At 34.4% G+C, this 17,787-nt stretch overlaps 1 protein-coding gene across 1 annotated transcript in view; it reads left to right on the forward strand.

Moving 5' to 3' along the window:
• PKN2 (protein kinase N2) overlaps nucleotides 1-17,787 on the forward strand; it is a 133,326-nt gene that overhangs the window by 69,976 nt on the left and 45,563 nt on the right. The window contains exons 4-7 of the mRNA XM_044238639.1: nucleotides 3,402-3,519; nucleotides 3,834-3,979; nucleotides 4,068-4,281; nucleotides 17,283-17,468. Coding sequence (XP_044094574.1) covers nucleotides 3,402-3,519; nucleotides 3,834-3,979; nucleotides 4,068-4,281; nucleotides 17,283-17,468 — 664 coding nt within the window. The remainder of the gene's footprint in view (nucleotides 1-3,401; nucleotides 3,520-3,833; nucleotides 3,980-4,067; nucleotides 4,282-17,282; nucleotides 17,469-17,787) is intronic.

Consider the following 17,787-nt stretch of genomic DNA (forward strand, 5'->3'; position numbering starts at 1 on the left):
TATGACTTGCAAAACAGTAATGGTTATTCTTTATAAAACAAAATATTACATAATTGGAAAATACAAAATTTTTAACTTAAAATTTTAAAATACTGTACATTTAAAATATAACAGGCATTGTAGAGTGCTAATCACCAATAGAACCATATGAAATTACTATCTTTTTAGTTCAGAATTAGTCAGATATTGGCATTTTCATATGATTCAACCTAACATACATAAAAATCTTTCCAAAACCTTAACATAAAGGCCAGTATTTCTGTAATTCTTAAACCAGTTTGTATACTTTAGACCTGCCTTATCTCTTGTTTTGAATATATTAGGTGCTCAGTAAAAAATCTGTTGAATTCCTAGAAGCATAAAACTGACCATAAAAATTTATGGAATGCTGGAAAGCATAAGACTGACATGTAGTAATTATAAATCACCTGTTACAGGTACTATCCAGTGTCAGTTTTAAAAGCTTTCATCATACTTTGACATCTGTGCAGATCTTCCAGAAGTCTGGGAAAAGTCGATTAATTTTAAAATGAACCGATGCTCTTCTTTGCATGTTGAATTGAAATAGTTAAAGTATTTTCAGGGGTACCTGGGTGGCTCAGTGGGTTAAAGCCTCTGCCTTCAGCTCTGATCATGATCCCAGGATCCTGGGGTTGAGCCCCACATCAGGCTCTCTGCTCAGCAGGGAGCCAGCTTCCCTTCCTCTCTCTGCCTGCCTCTCTGCCTAGTGTGATCGTTTGTTGTCTGTCAGATAAATAAATAAATAAAATCTTTAAAAAAAAAAAAAAAAGGAAAGTATTTCCAAAGAAGTAAATGATAGAACTGCTGTCTTCTCTCGTGGTAATAAAAATAATAAAAGGAGTAGCTTAATTGAAGAGCATAGTATTATACAGTTTGCTTAATATTTATACATATTTATACTAGGACTTCATTATCGTAATAATCATTTTTATTACTCTAAAAGAGAACATTTTAATGCCAATCAAGTGCTAGGCAGTATGATTTTAGTTTTATCTAATGCTTACAAACCTCCATGTTTTAGAGAATGGTATCCCCATTTACATAATTTCTGCAAGAAACCTAAAGTTTGCGGAAGATAGGTAACTAATCCAAGGTTAAAAATACAGTTAAGACTTGAACCCCGGTCTGTCTGATTGCAAAACATATTTGCCTCATTAAATTAGGAGCTTTGGAATACTAAGTTTTTCCTCTTACTCCAATGAGGTCTCAAAAAAATAGAAAAGCTATTTTAAATCTTCAGTTTGTCTGATGTACCTAATACTGGAAATGAATAATTAAAGTAAAAGTAAAGTATTTTTATTTTAAATCTGGAAGGTGAATAGGTATATTCTTAAAAGCATATATAATTAGTCATAACCAAACACCAAACTCAAGCAAGTATTTTTAATAGTAAAGCAGAATTAACAAATACAGTGTGGTGTGTGTGTGTACTTCATGGTGTAAATTGATATTTAAGAGATATTTAATTTGATATTTAATTTACATATATTAAACTCTGCTGCCCAACTCCTTTGGTTTAAAATCTAAATATTTAATAATGAAATCTGACTAGAAGATCTTTCCTAAATTGACCTTAGGAGCAGGAAAGAAGTGGTAGAAAAATATGAAAATAAGTTTGCAAACTGCTTTTTCTTCCACTATATTTAGCCAAACTAGTTTAGTATTTATCATAAAATATGTCAGCTCACTCTCTGTTTTTCCTTATATACTGTCGTCATTGTCTGTCTCACCCCACATCTTCACCCTCCCCTTTTCTCAGTGTCATCATATACTTGTGTGTGTTTTTCTTGAAATGATGCTGCACATCTGATGCTTATCACTAGCTTAGAAGCTAGAGACAAGGCTTGAACTCTTCCAGAGAATATAGGTTGATTGTATCCTATTTTATTTCCAAACCAGTACTGACTGCCTTGGTGATAAAAGTAGAGATGCCTAAATAATAAGCAAAAATTAGCCTTTCTTGTGAATAAATGTTTCCTAACTTGATGCATAGCTTTATCATTTCTTTTTTTGTGGATTGAAAACCACTAGACTTTGACAACTAATATAACTAACCAGGAGATGGTATTAACTTCTGTTACTTCTGTTACATATGAAATTTTTGGAAGAAATTACTGTTTTGTTTTCTATGGCTGCTGCAATAAATCATCATAAATTTAGTGGCTTAAAACGACGTAACTTTATTATTTTACAGTTTTGTAATTGAGAAGTCTCAATGATCTCACTGAATTAAAAATCAGGCATTGGTAAAGCTGCATTCCCTTCTGAAGGAGGTAGAGGATAATTTGTTTCCTTGCTCTTTCTAGCATCCAGAGGCTGCCCACATTTCTTGGCTTATGGCCCTCTTATCAGTCTTTGAAGTCAACAGCAGTGTGTAGAGTTCTCACATTACTCTGCCCTCTTCTTCTGCCTTCTCTTCTACATTTAAGGAGCCTTGTGATTACTTTGGGTCTACCTGGATAATCCAGGAAATGATCTCTGTATTTTAAGTTTGGGCAATTAACAACCTTAATTCCATCTGCTCTCTTAGTCCCCCTTTGCCATGTAAGGTAACATTTGTAAGGTTCTAGGATTAGGACATGGACATCTTTGGGTGGATCATTATTTAGCTGACCACAGTTCCAAAAATGGTAAGTTTTTGTGACTCTCTGTTAGTAGCATTCATTGTTACTGAAACTAAACTGAAGTATGATAGTAACATTATTTAATGTAATTCACCTTTCTTGAACTTAAAAGAAGTAAAAGACTTGTACTCACTATAATTTCCTCTTACTTTATTGAGACAGTCTTATTTTTTGACATTCAAGAATTTCAAGAAACCTTTCTCATTATCTCACCAATGTTGACAAATTCTGTTTCTTATTTCCTTTCTCAGATTTATCACCTATGATTAGTTTTAAAAATTTGCTTTCCTATGTGAAACACCGGAAGATTGTAACTGTGTTGTTATGGGAGAGGAAGAGGTTTTCAAAATGTTCAGGCCTAGTCACTGAGGCATCTCTGTCACGTACAGTGCTTCTGAGTATGAGAATTACTGACCATGGTCTGGGAAAATTCTTTATATTTTGTGTAAAGCAGGAAAAGAGAAAATTACAAATGTGAATTTGGAGTTTTTTAAACAGTAGTAAAATTCACTTGCTTTCATCAAATTATCCTAATTTATGGAGTTGTTTTTCTCATTTATAGTGCTAACAGTTTGGTGGCTTTTTAAAATAAATGTATCTACAGGTATATCTATTTATATTTAAAATAAGTATATCTACATACAAGTGTTCTTTTAACTCTGTTTTTCACTTGCTGATAATCATTTGATCTGACTTAGGAGTTATGAAAAAGTTTTGTCTTTTCACCTGCTTACCTTTTCAAACTTATTTTAATAGGATCGGAAACTCCATGGCACAGCTCAGCAATTGCTCCAGGACAGCAAGACAAAAATAGAAGTGATTCGAATGCAGATTCTTCAGGCAGTCCAGACCAATGAATTGGCTTTTGATAATGGTGATGGAATAGAGATAAATTGTCATTCTTATTATTATGGACATGGTGCTTAATAAATGTTAAGTAGGAGAGAAGCAGTAGTTCAAAGTTAAGGAGGAGGAAGCATTATGTTTCTTGATGTTTAGTTTTTATCTTTGAGTTTTAGTGGCTAAAACTTTTTATTTCAACATTGTATCTATTAAGTATTACTTGAGTGTTTATTGACTTAATAAGTAACTTTTAAGTCGTAGGAAATTTTTTGTTCATGAATTTTAATCACTTCACATGAAAATACCAAATAAATGGTTCAATTGCATTTTTTTTTTCCCCTCTAGCAAAACCTGTCATAAGTCCTCTTGAACTTCGGATGGAAGAATTACGGCATCATTTTAGGATAGAGTTTGCAGTAGCAGAAGGTGCAAAGAATGTAATGAAATTACTTGGCTCAGGAAAAGTAACAGACAGAAAAGCACTTTCAGAAGTAATTTTAAATAAATATTTTAACTTAATAAATATATTCATCAAAGAATGTAATTATTTAAATAACAATTGTCTTTTCCCTGTTCAAGGCCCAAGCAAGATTTAATGAATCAAGTCAGAAGTTGGACCTTTTGAAGTATTCATTAGAACAAAGATTAAATGAACTTCCCAAGAATCATCCCAAAAGCAGTATTATTATTGAGGAGCTTTCACTTGTTGCATCACCAACACTAAGTCCACGTCAAAGTATGATATCCACACAAAACCAATATAGTACACTATCCAAACCAGCAGCACTAACAGGTAGGTTGTGTACATCTTCTAATTATTTTTGATTCCTTCTTCTGTGTCTACATCTGGTCCTGGTTTAATAAATGAATAAGAAAGTATGCACAGATTTTTAAAAACATTGTGATAATTTACACATCACATAAAATTTATTATTTTAACTATTTAAAAATATATAGTTCAGAAGTATTTATTTACAGTGTTGTGTAACCATAATCACTTTGTAGTTCTAAAACATTTTCATCATCCTAAAAGGAAACCCTGTACCCATTAAGTAGTTATTCCCTATACCCCCAGCCTCTGGCAACCACTATTGACTTTCTCTCTGTGTAGATTTGTCTTCTAGATATTACCTATAAGTAGAATTACATAATTTGTGGCCTTCCGTGTCTGACTTCTTTCACTTAGTGTTCTAGTCTCAAGCTTTGTTCTTGTAGCATATACCAGTATTTCATTCCTTTTTATGATAAATAATATTCCTTTGTATGTGGATCTATACTGAGTTGTTTATCCCTTCATCAGTGGGTGGATATTTGGATTGTTTGGGTTGTTTCCACCTGTTGACTGTTGTGAATAGTGTGGTTATGAACATTTGTGTTTAGGGGTTTTTTTTGTTTTTGTTTTTTTGAAACATCTGTTTTCACTTATTTTGGGTATATACCTAGGAGTATAATTAGCAGGTCACGATAATTTTGTGTTTATATTTTTGAGGAGTGGTCAGACTTTTCCACAAATGGCTGCATCATCATTTTATGTCATTTATCATTTTATGTTTCCAAGAGCACATATCCTTACCAATACTTTTCCATTTTTTTATTCTTATTATTTCCATTTTCATGGGTCCATTATTGAAAGTGGGGCAGTCTCTAATTATTTTGTGTGCCTATTTCTCCTTTTAATTATGTAATTGTTTGCTTCATATATTTTTGGGTTCTGTTGTTAAGTGCACATGACATGTTTGTAATATTTTTATATCTTCTTGATGGATTGACTGTTTTATCAAAATGTAATGTCCTTCTTTGTCTCCTGTAATAATTTTGGATTCAACGTCTATTTTGTCTGTTAATAGTCTAGCCATCCCAGCTTTCTTTTCCTTATTACTATTTGCACTGAATATCTTTTCCTGTCCATTCATTTTTAATCTGTTTGGGTCTTTGGATCTAAAATAAGCCCTGTTAGATAGCCTATAATCATGTTTTTTTTAATCAGTTCTGCCAGTCTCTCCCTTTTACTTGAACAGTGTAATCCATGTACATTTAAGGTAATTACTTACGTGGCAATGCAATTCTGATGCTAACTACCTAGAGTTGGGTCAGATTTTATAAGTTAATGGCACAGTCCCCCACAAGACTGCCCTCCTTTCCAACATAAGTTGTAAGCTTGGAGTTTCCCCAACTGTCCACACTTTTGACGAACAGGCTACAAATCAGGGATTCCCCACTGCCACCTCAGGCTCAATAATTTTATAGAACAACTCAAAGAAGTCAAGAAAGCTCTGTGTTTATGATGATAGTGTTATTACTTGTTAAAAATATAAATTAGAAAAGATACATGAGAGATCTGGGGGTCCCAGATGTGAAGCTTCCTAGTCCTCAGTGTGTATCAGTTTCTGTCACCAACCAGGAATCTCATTCCACTGTGAGTATCCACAGTTTTTGTTGTGGCTTTATTATGTGGGAGTGACCTGCCAGTGGTGAGTGATTCAGCCACTTGATTGAAATCAGTGTCTAGTTCCCCACCCCTCTCTGAAGGTCAGGAGGTCAGATTAATATTATGTGGCACCACCCCTCTAACCATATGGTTGTATTTCTGGCATAGCTAGCCCCCATCCAGAAACTGTGTAGGGGCCCATCATGAATCACTTTGTTAGTATAAACCCATCTGAGGTCTGAGGGGCCCACTAAGAAATGAAGACACTGTTGTCACTGGGGAAATAACAATGATTTAAAGGTTTGCTCCCAGGAGCCATGAACAAAACCAAGCCAGATCCTTTATTATACAACAAAAAGGCTTACTTCTGCCATTTTGTTATTTGTTTTCTACAGGTCTTAATCTTTTTTTTCCCTCTGAATTCTTCTGATACTGCTTTCTTTTGTTTTTGAATTTTTCTAGTTTACCTTCTTGGTTCCCTTGTTTCCTTTACTGTGTATTTTTTAGTTCTGTTCTCAGTGGTTTCCCTGATGATTAATATCCTGAATTTATGAGTCTTTACCACTTTACCTTCAATAGCCTACAAAAACTCCACTCCTATATAGCTGTGTCTCCCGGTCTTTATGTTGTTGTTGTATCACAGATTACATGTTTATATACTGTGTGCCCATTAGATCACATTATAAGTACTGTTTTATGCATCTGTCTTTGAAGTAATAAAGGAAACAAAGAGTTACAAATCAGAAACAGTATTGCTGGCTCTTATATTTACCTGTGTAGTTAGTTTCACTGGTATTTTTTTTTTTTCTCCCAATTTCAAGTTACTGTCTAATGTCCTTTCATTTCAATCCGAATGACTTATTTTAGCACTTCTGGGCAGATCTACTAGTTACAAACTCCCTTAACTTTGATTTTTCTGGGAATCTCTTTATTTTTGAAGGTTAGTTTTGCGATATGTGGAAAACTTGGTTGACAGTTTTTTCTTTCATTACTTTACATATGTCATTCCAGTCTCTTCTGGCCTTTGTGCTTTCTGATGAAAAATCAGCTTTTATTCTTACTGAGGATTCCTTTTAAGTGGTGACTTGCTCGTCTCTTGCTATTTTGTAGGATTTCTCTGTCTTTGGTTTTTTTTACAGTTTGATTATAGTATGTCTTAAATAGTAATCTCTTAGAGTTTACTTTGTTTGGATTCCTTGAGCTTCTTAATGTGTAGATTCATGTCCTTCATCAAATTTGGGATATTTTCAGACATTAATTCTTCACATATTTTTTCTGCCACTTTATCTCTCTTCTCTCCTAAAACTCCCATAGTGTGTGTGTCTGTATTCTTCATGGTATTCCAGAGGTGACTTTGTTTCTGTTCACTATTTCTTTTATAAAAAGAACAAATGTTTATTGATGTACAGACATTTTGTGGACCCAGAGGTGGAGGTAAACACAAAAGCACACATCAGCTTCCATGGCTTTCAGAAATTAGAAGGGTGAGGAAAGCATCAGAAGTCAGAGTCTTCCGACCAGCAAACTCCTGTGAGCCTTGTCCACAAACATGAATCGTGTCGCTCTGGTTTGAAACTGTCAAGATTTCTCTCAAAAGCCTGACTTTAGTAGAGCTCAGAAAGAAGCTTCTCATAAGGGTCTTTTTAAGTTACTAAGCCAGAAGTCAAATTGGTTAAGTCAGTTACAGACCATCTTTAGTTTCATTGTTTTACTTCCTGCTTTTTATTTTGTTTTGTTTTTAATTAGGAGCATACCCATTTAGTGTTGTTTTATCTTATTGATGAATTACTCTTTTATCATTACAAATACTCCATCTCTGAAAATACTCAGACATACAGTTTACTTTGTCTAATATTATTAGAGCCACATTACCCTTCTAATACCTAATGTAACCTAGCAAGAATTTTTTCCATCCTTTCATTTTCAATCTATTTTTTTTTTACTTGAAGTGACATATTTAATATACATTATATAGGTGACTCTTTTCTTTTTATCTACCCTGAAAATCTTATTGAAGTTGTTAGTCTGTCATATTCCTCCCCCCACCTTTTTTCCCTCCCCCCTTTTTTAAACAGCTTTATGTACATAAATTGTACACATTTGATGAGTACAATTTGTTAACTTTTGATATACCCCCAAAAGTTTCCATGTGCCCTTTATAAACTTTCCTTTTAATATAATACTATTTTTGATACATATTTACTGTACAATCTTGATTTTTGAATAGCATCTTTCCTGCCCTTTGTAATTCTTCCTGGAACAAACCTATTTTTCCATTTCATCTCCCATAACAGCCTTTTAAGTTTTGCGTGTGTGTTTGTGTGTGTGTGTATTTATTGCTTTCTTTAGGGACTCTAGTATGCATATTAAACTTATTACAGCCTGTGATCACATTATGCTCTCTTACCTCCAAAACAGTTTAAAATTTTTATGAAGAAATATTCTCGGGACACCTGGGTGGCTCAGTTGGTTGGGCTGCTGCCTTCGGCTCGGGTCATGATCCCAGGGTCCTGGTATCAAATCCCACTTTGGGTTCCTTGATAGGTGGGGAGCCTGCTTCTCTCTCTGCCTCTGCCTGCCACTCTGCTTGCTTGTGCTCTCACTCTCTTTCTCTGTCTGACAAATAAATACATAAATAAAATCGTTAAAAAAATTTTCAAATCCTTTCACTCTACCCTTTTGTATTCTTATAATATATTTTACTTCTACATATGCCTTAAAAGTCATCATCCTTGAGTATTGTTTTCCCTAGAGAGCTAAAAGCTTTATATAGATATCACTCATTTTTTTAGTTTATTTTTTCAGAAAACAAGACATTGTCCTATGTATTTAATGACCCATTTATTCTTTCTGTTTTCATTTCCTCTTCTTGTACTTGAGATTTTCTCTATTATTATTTCCCTTTGGCTATAAAATTTAGCATTTATTGTAATGAAGCTGTGCTAGAGTGTCATTCTTTCACCTTTTTCCTGTATTTTTCAGCTTCATGTTTTAAGAATATTATTAGTGGATGTATTTTTTCTTTCTTTCAGATCTTTAAAAATGTTTTCTTGTGTCTATTTTTCTGTTATAAAAAGTAGGCTATGATTTTTATCAGTATACCTCTTAATGCAATGACACTCGTTACCCAGTTGCTTCAATAACAGAATTATATCCACTCCCCTTCGTTTTTGTTTTGTTTTTTTCCCCCTCTTTGTTCCTATGACTGGGTACTTTTAATTGACCATTCTTCACATTTGCCAATTCTTCTGCCTGCTCAGATCTACTATTGAACTTCTCTAGTAAATTTTTTATTCAGTGCTATACTTTCCTGCTCTAGAGTTTCATTTGATTCTTTTTTATAAAAAATTATGTATCTTTCTTAATATCCTCTGTTTGCCAAAACACCATTCTTTCATTTGTTTGTTTTGGATTTTGTTTTCATTTGTTTTTGTTTTGGGTTTTTTTTTGGGGGGGGGGGGCGGGTAGTCCTTTTGAAGTTGATATAAAGTCCTTGTCAGTAAATCCCATGCCTTGGCTTCCTCAGTTTCTGTTAATTTCTGCCTTTCTTGTTAATTAGCCATATTCTGTTTTCTGCCTTGTATCATCATTTCCTATTAAAAACTGAATATTGTGAATATTATAATGTGTAACTCTGAAAGATACTCCCCTTCTCTAGAATTTCTTGTTTGTGTGGGATGTAGTTGTTAGGGGCTTTTATAAGCTATTTTGTAAAGATTATATTTATTGTCATGTATGGTCATAGAAGTCTCCATTAAATTAGTGGTCAGCTAGTGTTTTGACAGATATTTAATGCATGCAGGCAAAAAGAAAAAAAAAAAAATGCCCTGCTTTTGCATCTGAGCTCTGTGCTTGTGTGCTGGGGCATATTCTCAGTGGTTACCAAGACATTTTTAACAACTCTGCCTTTGCTCACACAGAACTTGGAGATCAGCCAGATGTGAGAGCTTAGGGCTTTTTTGGGTCTTTTCTGAGGATGTCTTCTGTTTCTCCCTTGCCTTCTAGTTTCCCAGTGGAAGCATTGCAAACCCCTTGTTATTCAAAACATCTCGCTTCCTATATTCTCTTCCAGGACTTTTTGGGATATCTTATTGTTTGTCCCAATTGATATCCTTTTCCCCAGGCTGCAGTGACTAGTTCATTTGCTGTTAAATGCTTTCCACTTAGCTATTTCTCTGTCCTGAGCGATTTCCTAGTTAAGCAAAAAACCAACCAATCAAAAACAAAAAACATGCCTTTGTGTTAGTTCCTTAAGGAGCCCTGAGTTAGGTCAAAGCAGACAATCATATGTCCTTGAGAATGAATTTTTCTCTGTAGATTGCTATATTGAAGACCATCACCAAGCCATTTAGGTAGGGGGAAGATGAGGCAAAGGTAAGTTAAAATGCCACAGAACTCTCCCATTGAGTATTCATTGCTTTTTTTTATTATCCATTTGCTTGGTTGCAGTAAACCTTTAACTATTTTGTAGATATCTCACACAGTTGATGCTGTTTTTGCTAACTTTTAGTTAGTTTGTTTCCTATGTTTCTGTGAAGAAAGTGTCTATAGACTTTGCTACTCCACCATTTTCTCTGACCATCAGCTGCAAAGGTTTTTGTGGTCCACATGAATGTGACATATTTTTGTTACACTGACTTCTGTCGCCCTTAGAAATCCTTAAATTAGCAGTGTCAGTGAGGGCTTTTCCTTAAAAATAATGTCATTCAATATTTTAAAGATGTGAAGTTGTTCTTCGGAATTGCATAGCATACTGTCATATTCTAGTAGCTTTGAATATTATTGATCAGTTTTATATTATGGCAGACTTCTATATTATAACTTGAAGGACAAATTTATGGTTAAACGAGTTGTTGCCACTATTAGTTTCAGTCTAAACCTGCAGTTACCAAATTGAGTTTCTAAATCTGAGGCATCCTGGGATGCCAGAATGAATTCACAGGGTACAACGGGTTATTTTAACCTTTTGAGGGAAACACAGTGTTATTTCACTTAGCAGTGTTACCATTTAAACCACTAATTCAGGGTAGTTACAGTTTCAGCAGGAGGTAGAGCTATCTTCCTTTCAGGGATGTCATACAGTAATGAAGCCGGGTTTGCCTGCATTGCTGTGATAATCAATACCATGTGAAAAATCAGTGTGGAATAGAAAAGAAAGTGACGGTTTCCAGTCTAGTTTCAGAGTTTGAGAAGCTAGCTATATTGTGCTTAGTAGGTGCAGACATCCCATTAGGAAGTAACCATGGTTATTTACAAATGAAATAAGATTACTTTTTCTTTCAAGTTATGTGTATTATTTTTGTAAATAATTATTAATATATTGCAATATCCTTTGAAACAACTGTTAGGTATATCTTTTAGACTAGGAGCACAGTGAAAAAATCGAGACACTAGGGTACCATGAAACAAGGCTTGGGGAACCTTTGGTCAAAATCCTCCCATTTGGGACGCCTGGGTGGCTCAGTTGGTTGGACGACTGCCTTTGGCTCAGGGCGTGATCCTGGAGTCCCGGGATCGAGTCCCACATCAGGCTCCCAGCTCCATGGGGAGTCTGCTTCGCTCTCTGACCTTCTCCTCGCTCATGCTCTCTCTCACTGTCTCTCTCTCTCAAATAAATAAATAAAAAATCTTAAAAAAAAATAAATCCTCCCATTTTATTTGAACTGTTTTAAATATTAAAGTGTTTATCTGTCTAGTCACATCATCTATAATTCCTACCATGAATCTTCTGTCACAATTAAACTGGTTTGTGCACACTCCCTGCTTAATATCCTTGCCTTATTATCCATCTTACTCTGTTTTTAAAAAATCAGAACTGCAATATAGACCTGGGAGGAACAAAGACCTTATCATCTACCTACATGTAATTCTACCCTAGTCCTGGACACTTTATAGATTCAGGATATACTTGGTAAAGTTTATTTGATTATAAAGAAGGAACTGTACTTACTACTTAAGTTTTGCCATTGTATGGCTCAGTGCTGAACACAATAATATTTGAGAGTTTCTGAATGATTCATTGATAAAATATGGTTGTCAGTATTTAGAAACCAACAATATTTCTAGAGGAGTAATAAAGCCATGTTTTAGAAAACCATCTGATATGACTGGAAATTTTTTTTTTCTTTTTCTGCTTATTGGCTCCTCTCCCCAGTTCTTTAACCTTTTCCGTTCTATCTTTTCCAGTTCTTATTGCCTTATTGAACCATATTCAATGTGATGTAAATCACCAGTGTAAAAGAAAGTATCTTACAATTCTTAAGTAATTTCGGTTTTTGCAAAAATTCTTTTAAATTCCTGCTGAAACTTATAATTAATTCCTGATGAACCTTAAACTAAATATGGAGTAACTAGGAAGAGAAATAATATTGGCCTTAATAAAGGATTAGACACAATGAAGAATTATCATGGACAGGTAGTAAGAACATTTACTCTCCTGAGTTTCTCACTGCATTCTATTATTTGTGGTTTGTCTCATTTATACTCTGATTTCTTTTGTGATTGTATGCTTATAAATTGAAATTTGCAAATTTAGTGCTATTTTGATCTAAGGTATTGAATTTTTTGGTCCTCATTTTGAGATATTTGCTAGTTTTTATGAAAGATTTCCTCAGAATTAAAAAAAAATGTTAGTTGTACCAAGATGAAATACTGAATTAGTAAGATGGATATGAAATAGTTTTTCAGGAACATTAAAAAGATAAAGGATTTACTTGTTCTAATGGAACACATAAGCTACTGCTTATGGATACAAACATTTATTTCTTGGATTGCTTGTTTTAAAAACTGCATATTGTAGGTTATAAAAATAAAATAATTTTAAGCTATTTCTAATATGGTTGTTTGCAATTGCAACTGTGTCACCTCATAAAAGAAATTTCTAGATGCTTAATAAAGATCTTAAATCCCTTCCAATTTCTTTTTCCTAAGTGAAAGTAGGTGCTGAGCATTGTCATCTCCTGATATATTGAAATTACTAAAATATTTAATAAGCTACCAGGGTTTAAAGTAGTAACCAGATGTTTTCAGATTCCCCAGGATGACTTCTGCAGCTAAGCTTTTACATTGGAAAGGAGCTAAGTTTGCCAGTTTAAGAAAAAAATCCAAATAAAACACACAGAGCCAACAAGTTGTTTTTTTAAAATAAAATAAAAATTCTGTCTATGAATCTGTCTTAACACTTTACAATTAGAGAAGATTTCCAAAGCCTGACCAAGCATGAAATTGAAGCTTCCCCCTCCATCTTTAGTAACTTTATTGAGACATAATTTACAGACCATAGAATTCACTACTTTAAGTACACAGTTGTAGGATTTTTAGGAAATGTATATAGTTGTGGCACCATCATGAACCTCCTCCAGTTTTATTTGAAGTGTATAACTTCAAGGTTTTTGTCATAAATTTACAGTTGTTAAACCGTCACAACAGTTAAGATAATGAATATCTTCATCATTCCTTAAAGTGTCCTTGTGTGCCTCTGTGTAATCCCTCTTTCCTGTTCTTAGGTTCTTCCTACCCACATCCGTCTTCAGGCAATCACTGACCAGATTCTGTCACTTGCTATTAGTTTGTATTTTGTGGAGTTTTATATAAATGGAATCATACAGTATATACCATTTTCTTTTGGGAGAGGAATTTCTGGCCTTTTTCACTCTGAATAATTACTTTGATATTCATCTGTGTTGCCTATATCAATAATTCCTCTCTACTATTGGTAGTATTCAGTTGTGTGAATATTTCAGAGTTTGTTTATCCATTCACCCATGATAGATATTTTAGTTGTTTCCATTCTGTATTTTTCCAGATATAGCTGTTAATAACATCCTTGTGCAGATTTTGTGTAAATGTACATTTCAGTTGGGTAAATACCTAGAAATGATATGTCTGGATCTTATGGTAGTTACTGATAATGGATTCTTTACCCATTTTTATATCTGAAAAGTCTACATTTTTGAAAGGTATTTTCAGGGGTGCCTGGTGGCTCAGCGGGTTAAGCCTCTGCCTTTGGCTCAGGTCATGATCCCAGGGTTCTGGGATCAAGCCCCGCCTCGGGCTTTCTGCTCGGCCTGGAGCCTGCTTCCCCACCTCTCTCTCTGCCTACTTCTGATCTCTGTCAAATAAATAAATAAAATCTTTTTTTTTTTTTTTTTAAAAGGTATTTTCAGTGAGTCTAGAATTTCTATGTTCACAGTTTATTTGCTTGCTCATTTCTTCAATACTTTAAAGTTGTTGCTTCTCTGTCTTGCTTTCACTCTTTCTAATGAGAAATCCACTGCCATCCTAATCTTTGTATGTGTCTTTTTCCCCTGGTTACTTTTAATATTTTCTCTTTATTATTTGTTTTGAGAAATTAGGTTATGGTATGCTTTCATGTAATTTACTTATTTTTCTTTTGCATGGTGTTCATTGAAATTCTTGGGTACTTCCTGGGTTTATAGTTTTCATTAAATGTGGAAAATTTTAAGCTATTATTTTTTCAGATATATTTCTGTTTCCATTCTCTCTGCTCTTCATCAGGGACTAAATGGCACATATATTGGGCCAATTGAAGTTAAACTCACAGTTTTACATATGCTTTGTTTTGTTTTGTTTTTTCCCTCAAGTCTTTCTGTCTCTTATTTTTGATCATTTCTGTGTCATTGCTATAGCTTCAAGTTCACTAGCCTTTTCTTTGCAATGTATAATCTGCCACCAGTCCCATCCCAGTGTATTTTTCCTTAAATCTCAAACATGTCAGTTTTTAATCTCTAAAATTTTTTTCTGGATCTTTTTTATTCCATGTCTCTATTTAACTTTTTGAATAAATGGAATATAATTATAATAACTGTGAATGTGTTTATCTGCTAATCCTAACCCTTACATCTGTTTCAGATTGATTTTTTTTTAAGATTTTATTTATTTGACATACAGAGGTCACAAGTAGGTAGAGAGGCAGGCAGAGAGAGGGGGGGAAGCAGGCTCCCCGCTGAGCAGAGAGCCCGATGTGGGGCTCGATCCCAGGACCCTAGGATCATGACCTGAGCCGAAGGCAGAGGCTTTAACCCACTGAGCCACCCAGGCACCCCTCAGATTGATTTTTAATTGATTTTTTTTTCCTTATTATGGGTCTTACTTTTGTGTTTATCTTTTTGCCTGGTAGAGTAGGCAGAATTTTAAGAATGATTTTTGGAAACCCTCTCCTGTGAATACAGTGAGATATCACTCCAGTGACAGTATTATGTTTATGGGACAGGGGATTTTGCCTATGTGATTAAGGTTACTGATCAGTTGGCTTTGAGTTAACATAAAGAGGAATGATCTGGGTAGTCCCAACATGATCACGAGTCCCCCAGAAGTAGAAAATCTTCTCCGGCCAGTGGCAGATGAGGAAGAAAGGTCTGAATCATGAAAAAGATTTTATGTGCCTTGTTGGATTGAAGATAAGAGAGGGCCAGCCATATAGTAAGAAATTCAGGTGGCCTTAAGAACAGGAAATAGCAAGGAAATAGGGACCATCATCTAGCAAGGAAACAGGGACCCCAGTCCTATGTCTGCTACAAACTGAATTCTTCCAACAACCTGAATAAGCTTGGAAGCAGATTTTTAAGAGCTTCCAGACAAGAGCCTTCCTGGAAGACATGATGATTTCAGCCTTGTGAGATTTCTAGTAGAGAGTGCAGGCAACTTTCGTAGACTTTGACCTACATAATTGTGATGTAATAAATAAGTGTCGTTTTAAGCCAGCAGTAGAAAACAAATGTGCCTGTTAGTCTCTGCTTAGCTGCCAGACATTGAGTTTTAGCTTCTTGGGTGCTGGATATTTTTGTATTCTTGAAAATGGTCTTGAACTTTGTTCTAGGTCACAGTTAGATTACCTATAAATAATTTGATCTTAGTGTTGCTTTTAATATTTGTTATACATAAGAGAACATCATTTAGTCTAAGGGTTATTATTCTCTACTACTTGATCAGGAGAACCCTCCCCACATCTTAGTTTTAGGTCTGGAGAGCTGTTTTCTTTTATACTGCCTGTGAATTCTAGCCACCTTGATCAATTCTGTGTCAGTACTCTCGGTTCTAGCTCCTTAACTCAGGTAGTACACTTAGCTGTACCTGAGCTCCCCCTCCTGCACTATGCCCTAGATGTATTCAAGGCAGTAAACTCAAGCAATCTTAAGGTTCATTTCATTTATTTCCCATCTCTTGAGTATATGTTCTTCATTGCCTGACATCCAGTTTCTTTAGCACTTTTTTCACGTATATTGCTTAATTTTATTTTTAGTTTGAGTTGAGCATAAATCCATGCTTTTTTACTTTGTTAAAAGTCCTTTGGTTACCTTAAATAATTAAAGTTTTTAAATTAAGTGAAGCTTTAATTATTTAAGTTTAATGGGACCAGAAAATACTCTTCCTAAAATGTTATTCTCTGTGCATTATCTAAAATTTTAATACTGTAGCACCATATTTACATTCTAGTATACTAAGCCTAGCCTAAAGAATGACAAAGCCAAATCTTTAGATGGCCTCGCAGTTCCTCATTTTCATTTGAACACCTTTAATACTTATTTGCCTAAGGAAATTGTAATTATTTTATGCTTTGATAATTACAGTCCATAACTATTTGACTTTCTAACTATTAGAATGGAAAGTTAATATTATTTTATGTCTGAAATAGACCAGAAACCCGTTTATTTATGCAAAAAAACCCCTATAAAGTCCTTTTCCATGTTTACTACATAACTACTAAACACAACTGTTTTTCACATAGTCAGATTTCCTTGTTTCTAATTTCTGTATGTTTATTTTAATAGGCATATTATTGAGCTTTATATTTCCCCTCTCACATGGTCTAGCAACAATTCTGTAATTCTTCCATGTAATTATATAAATGACACAAATGAGTATTCAGACATATAAGAAGTTGATGTAACTTGTTTTATGCCCTGTAGACAGTTTTTGGGAGGTGTTGTTCTTTCCATAAAATTTCTTATAATTGTATTAATTAAGAATTTTCAATAGGTTTCTCTATTAAAACAGGAAAGATTATGATTAATCACCTCACAGATCCTCTGGGAGCAGAGATTTTGTTATTTTAGCACATCTTTTTTTTCTTCCCACTGTTTCTGAATGGGTAACAAAGACATAGTTCTATATTAAGAATTGATGTTCTAAGGTACCTGGGTGGCTCAGGCAGTTAATGTTTGCCATCAGCTTCGATCATGTCTCAGGGTCCTGGGATCCAATCTGCATTGGGTTACCTGCTCAATGGGAGGTCTGCCTCTCCCTCTTCCCCCTCCCTCGTTTGTGCTTGCTTGCTCTCTCAAATTAATAAATAATATATTTTTTTTAAATTGATGTTGTTATTTGATATTTGTTTATGCTAACAGGTACTTTAGAAGTTCGTCTTATGGGCTGTCAAGATATTCTAGAGAATGTCCCTGGACGGTCAAAAGCAACATCAGTTGCACTACCTGGTTGGAGCCCAAGTGAAACCAGATCATCATTCATGAGCAGAACAAGTAAAAGTAAAAGTGGAAGTAGTCGAAATCTCCTAAAAACCGACGACTTATCCAGTTCAGTAACCAGATTTTTTAAAGCTCCTATAACAAATTAAAGGATCTATACAAAGGATTTAGCAATGGGGACAGCAATAGGAGGAGCCAAAGTTGAACGAAAAGCTTAACAATTATGATTTCTATAATTTAATTTTAAAGCATTAAAAGCTATACCTGTCAGGAAAACAAATGCAACCAAGTTTATTGAAATTACCTTAGAAAACTAAATGATACATAGCATTAATTCTTTTAGAAGAATGTAATATCAAGTGTCACTCTTCATGCCAAACTGAAAGTGTTCGGAGGCTATTGGATTTGTTACATCTTGATTTTTCAG

The sequence above is a fragment of the Neovison vison genome, chromosome 2 (assembly GCF_020171115.1).
Source record: "Neovison vison isolate M4711 chromosome 2, ASM_NN_V1, whole genome shotgun sequence".
Classification (NCBI taxonomy): domain Eukaryota; kingdom Metazoa; phylum Chordata; class Mammalia; order Carnivora; family Mustelidae; genus Neogale; species Neogale vison.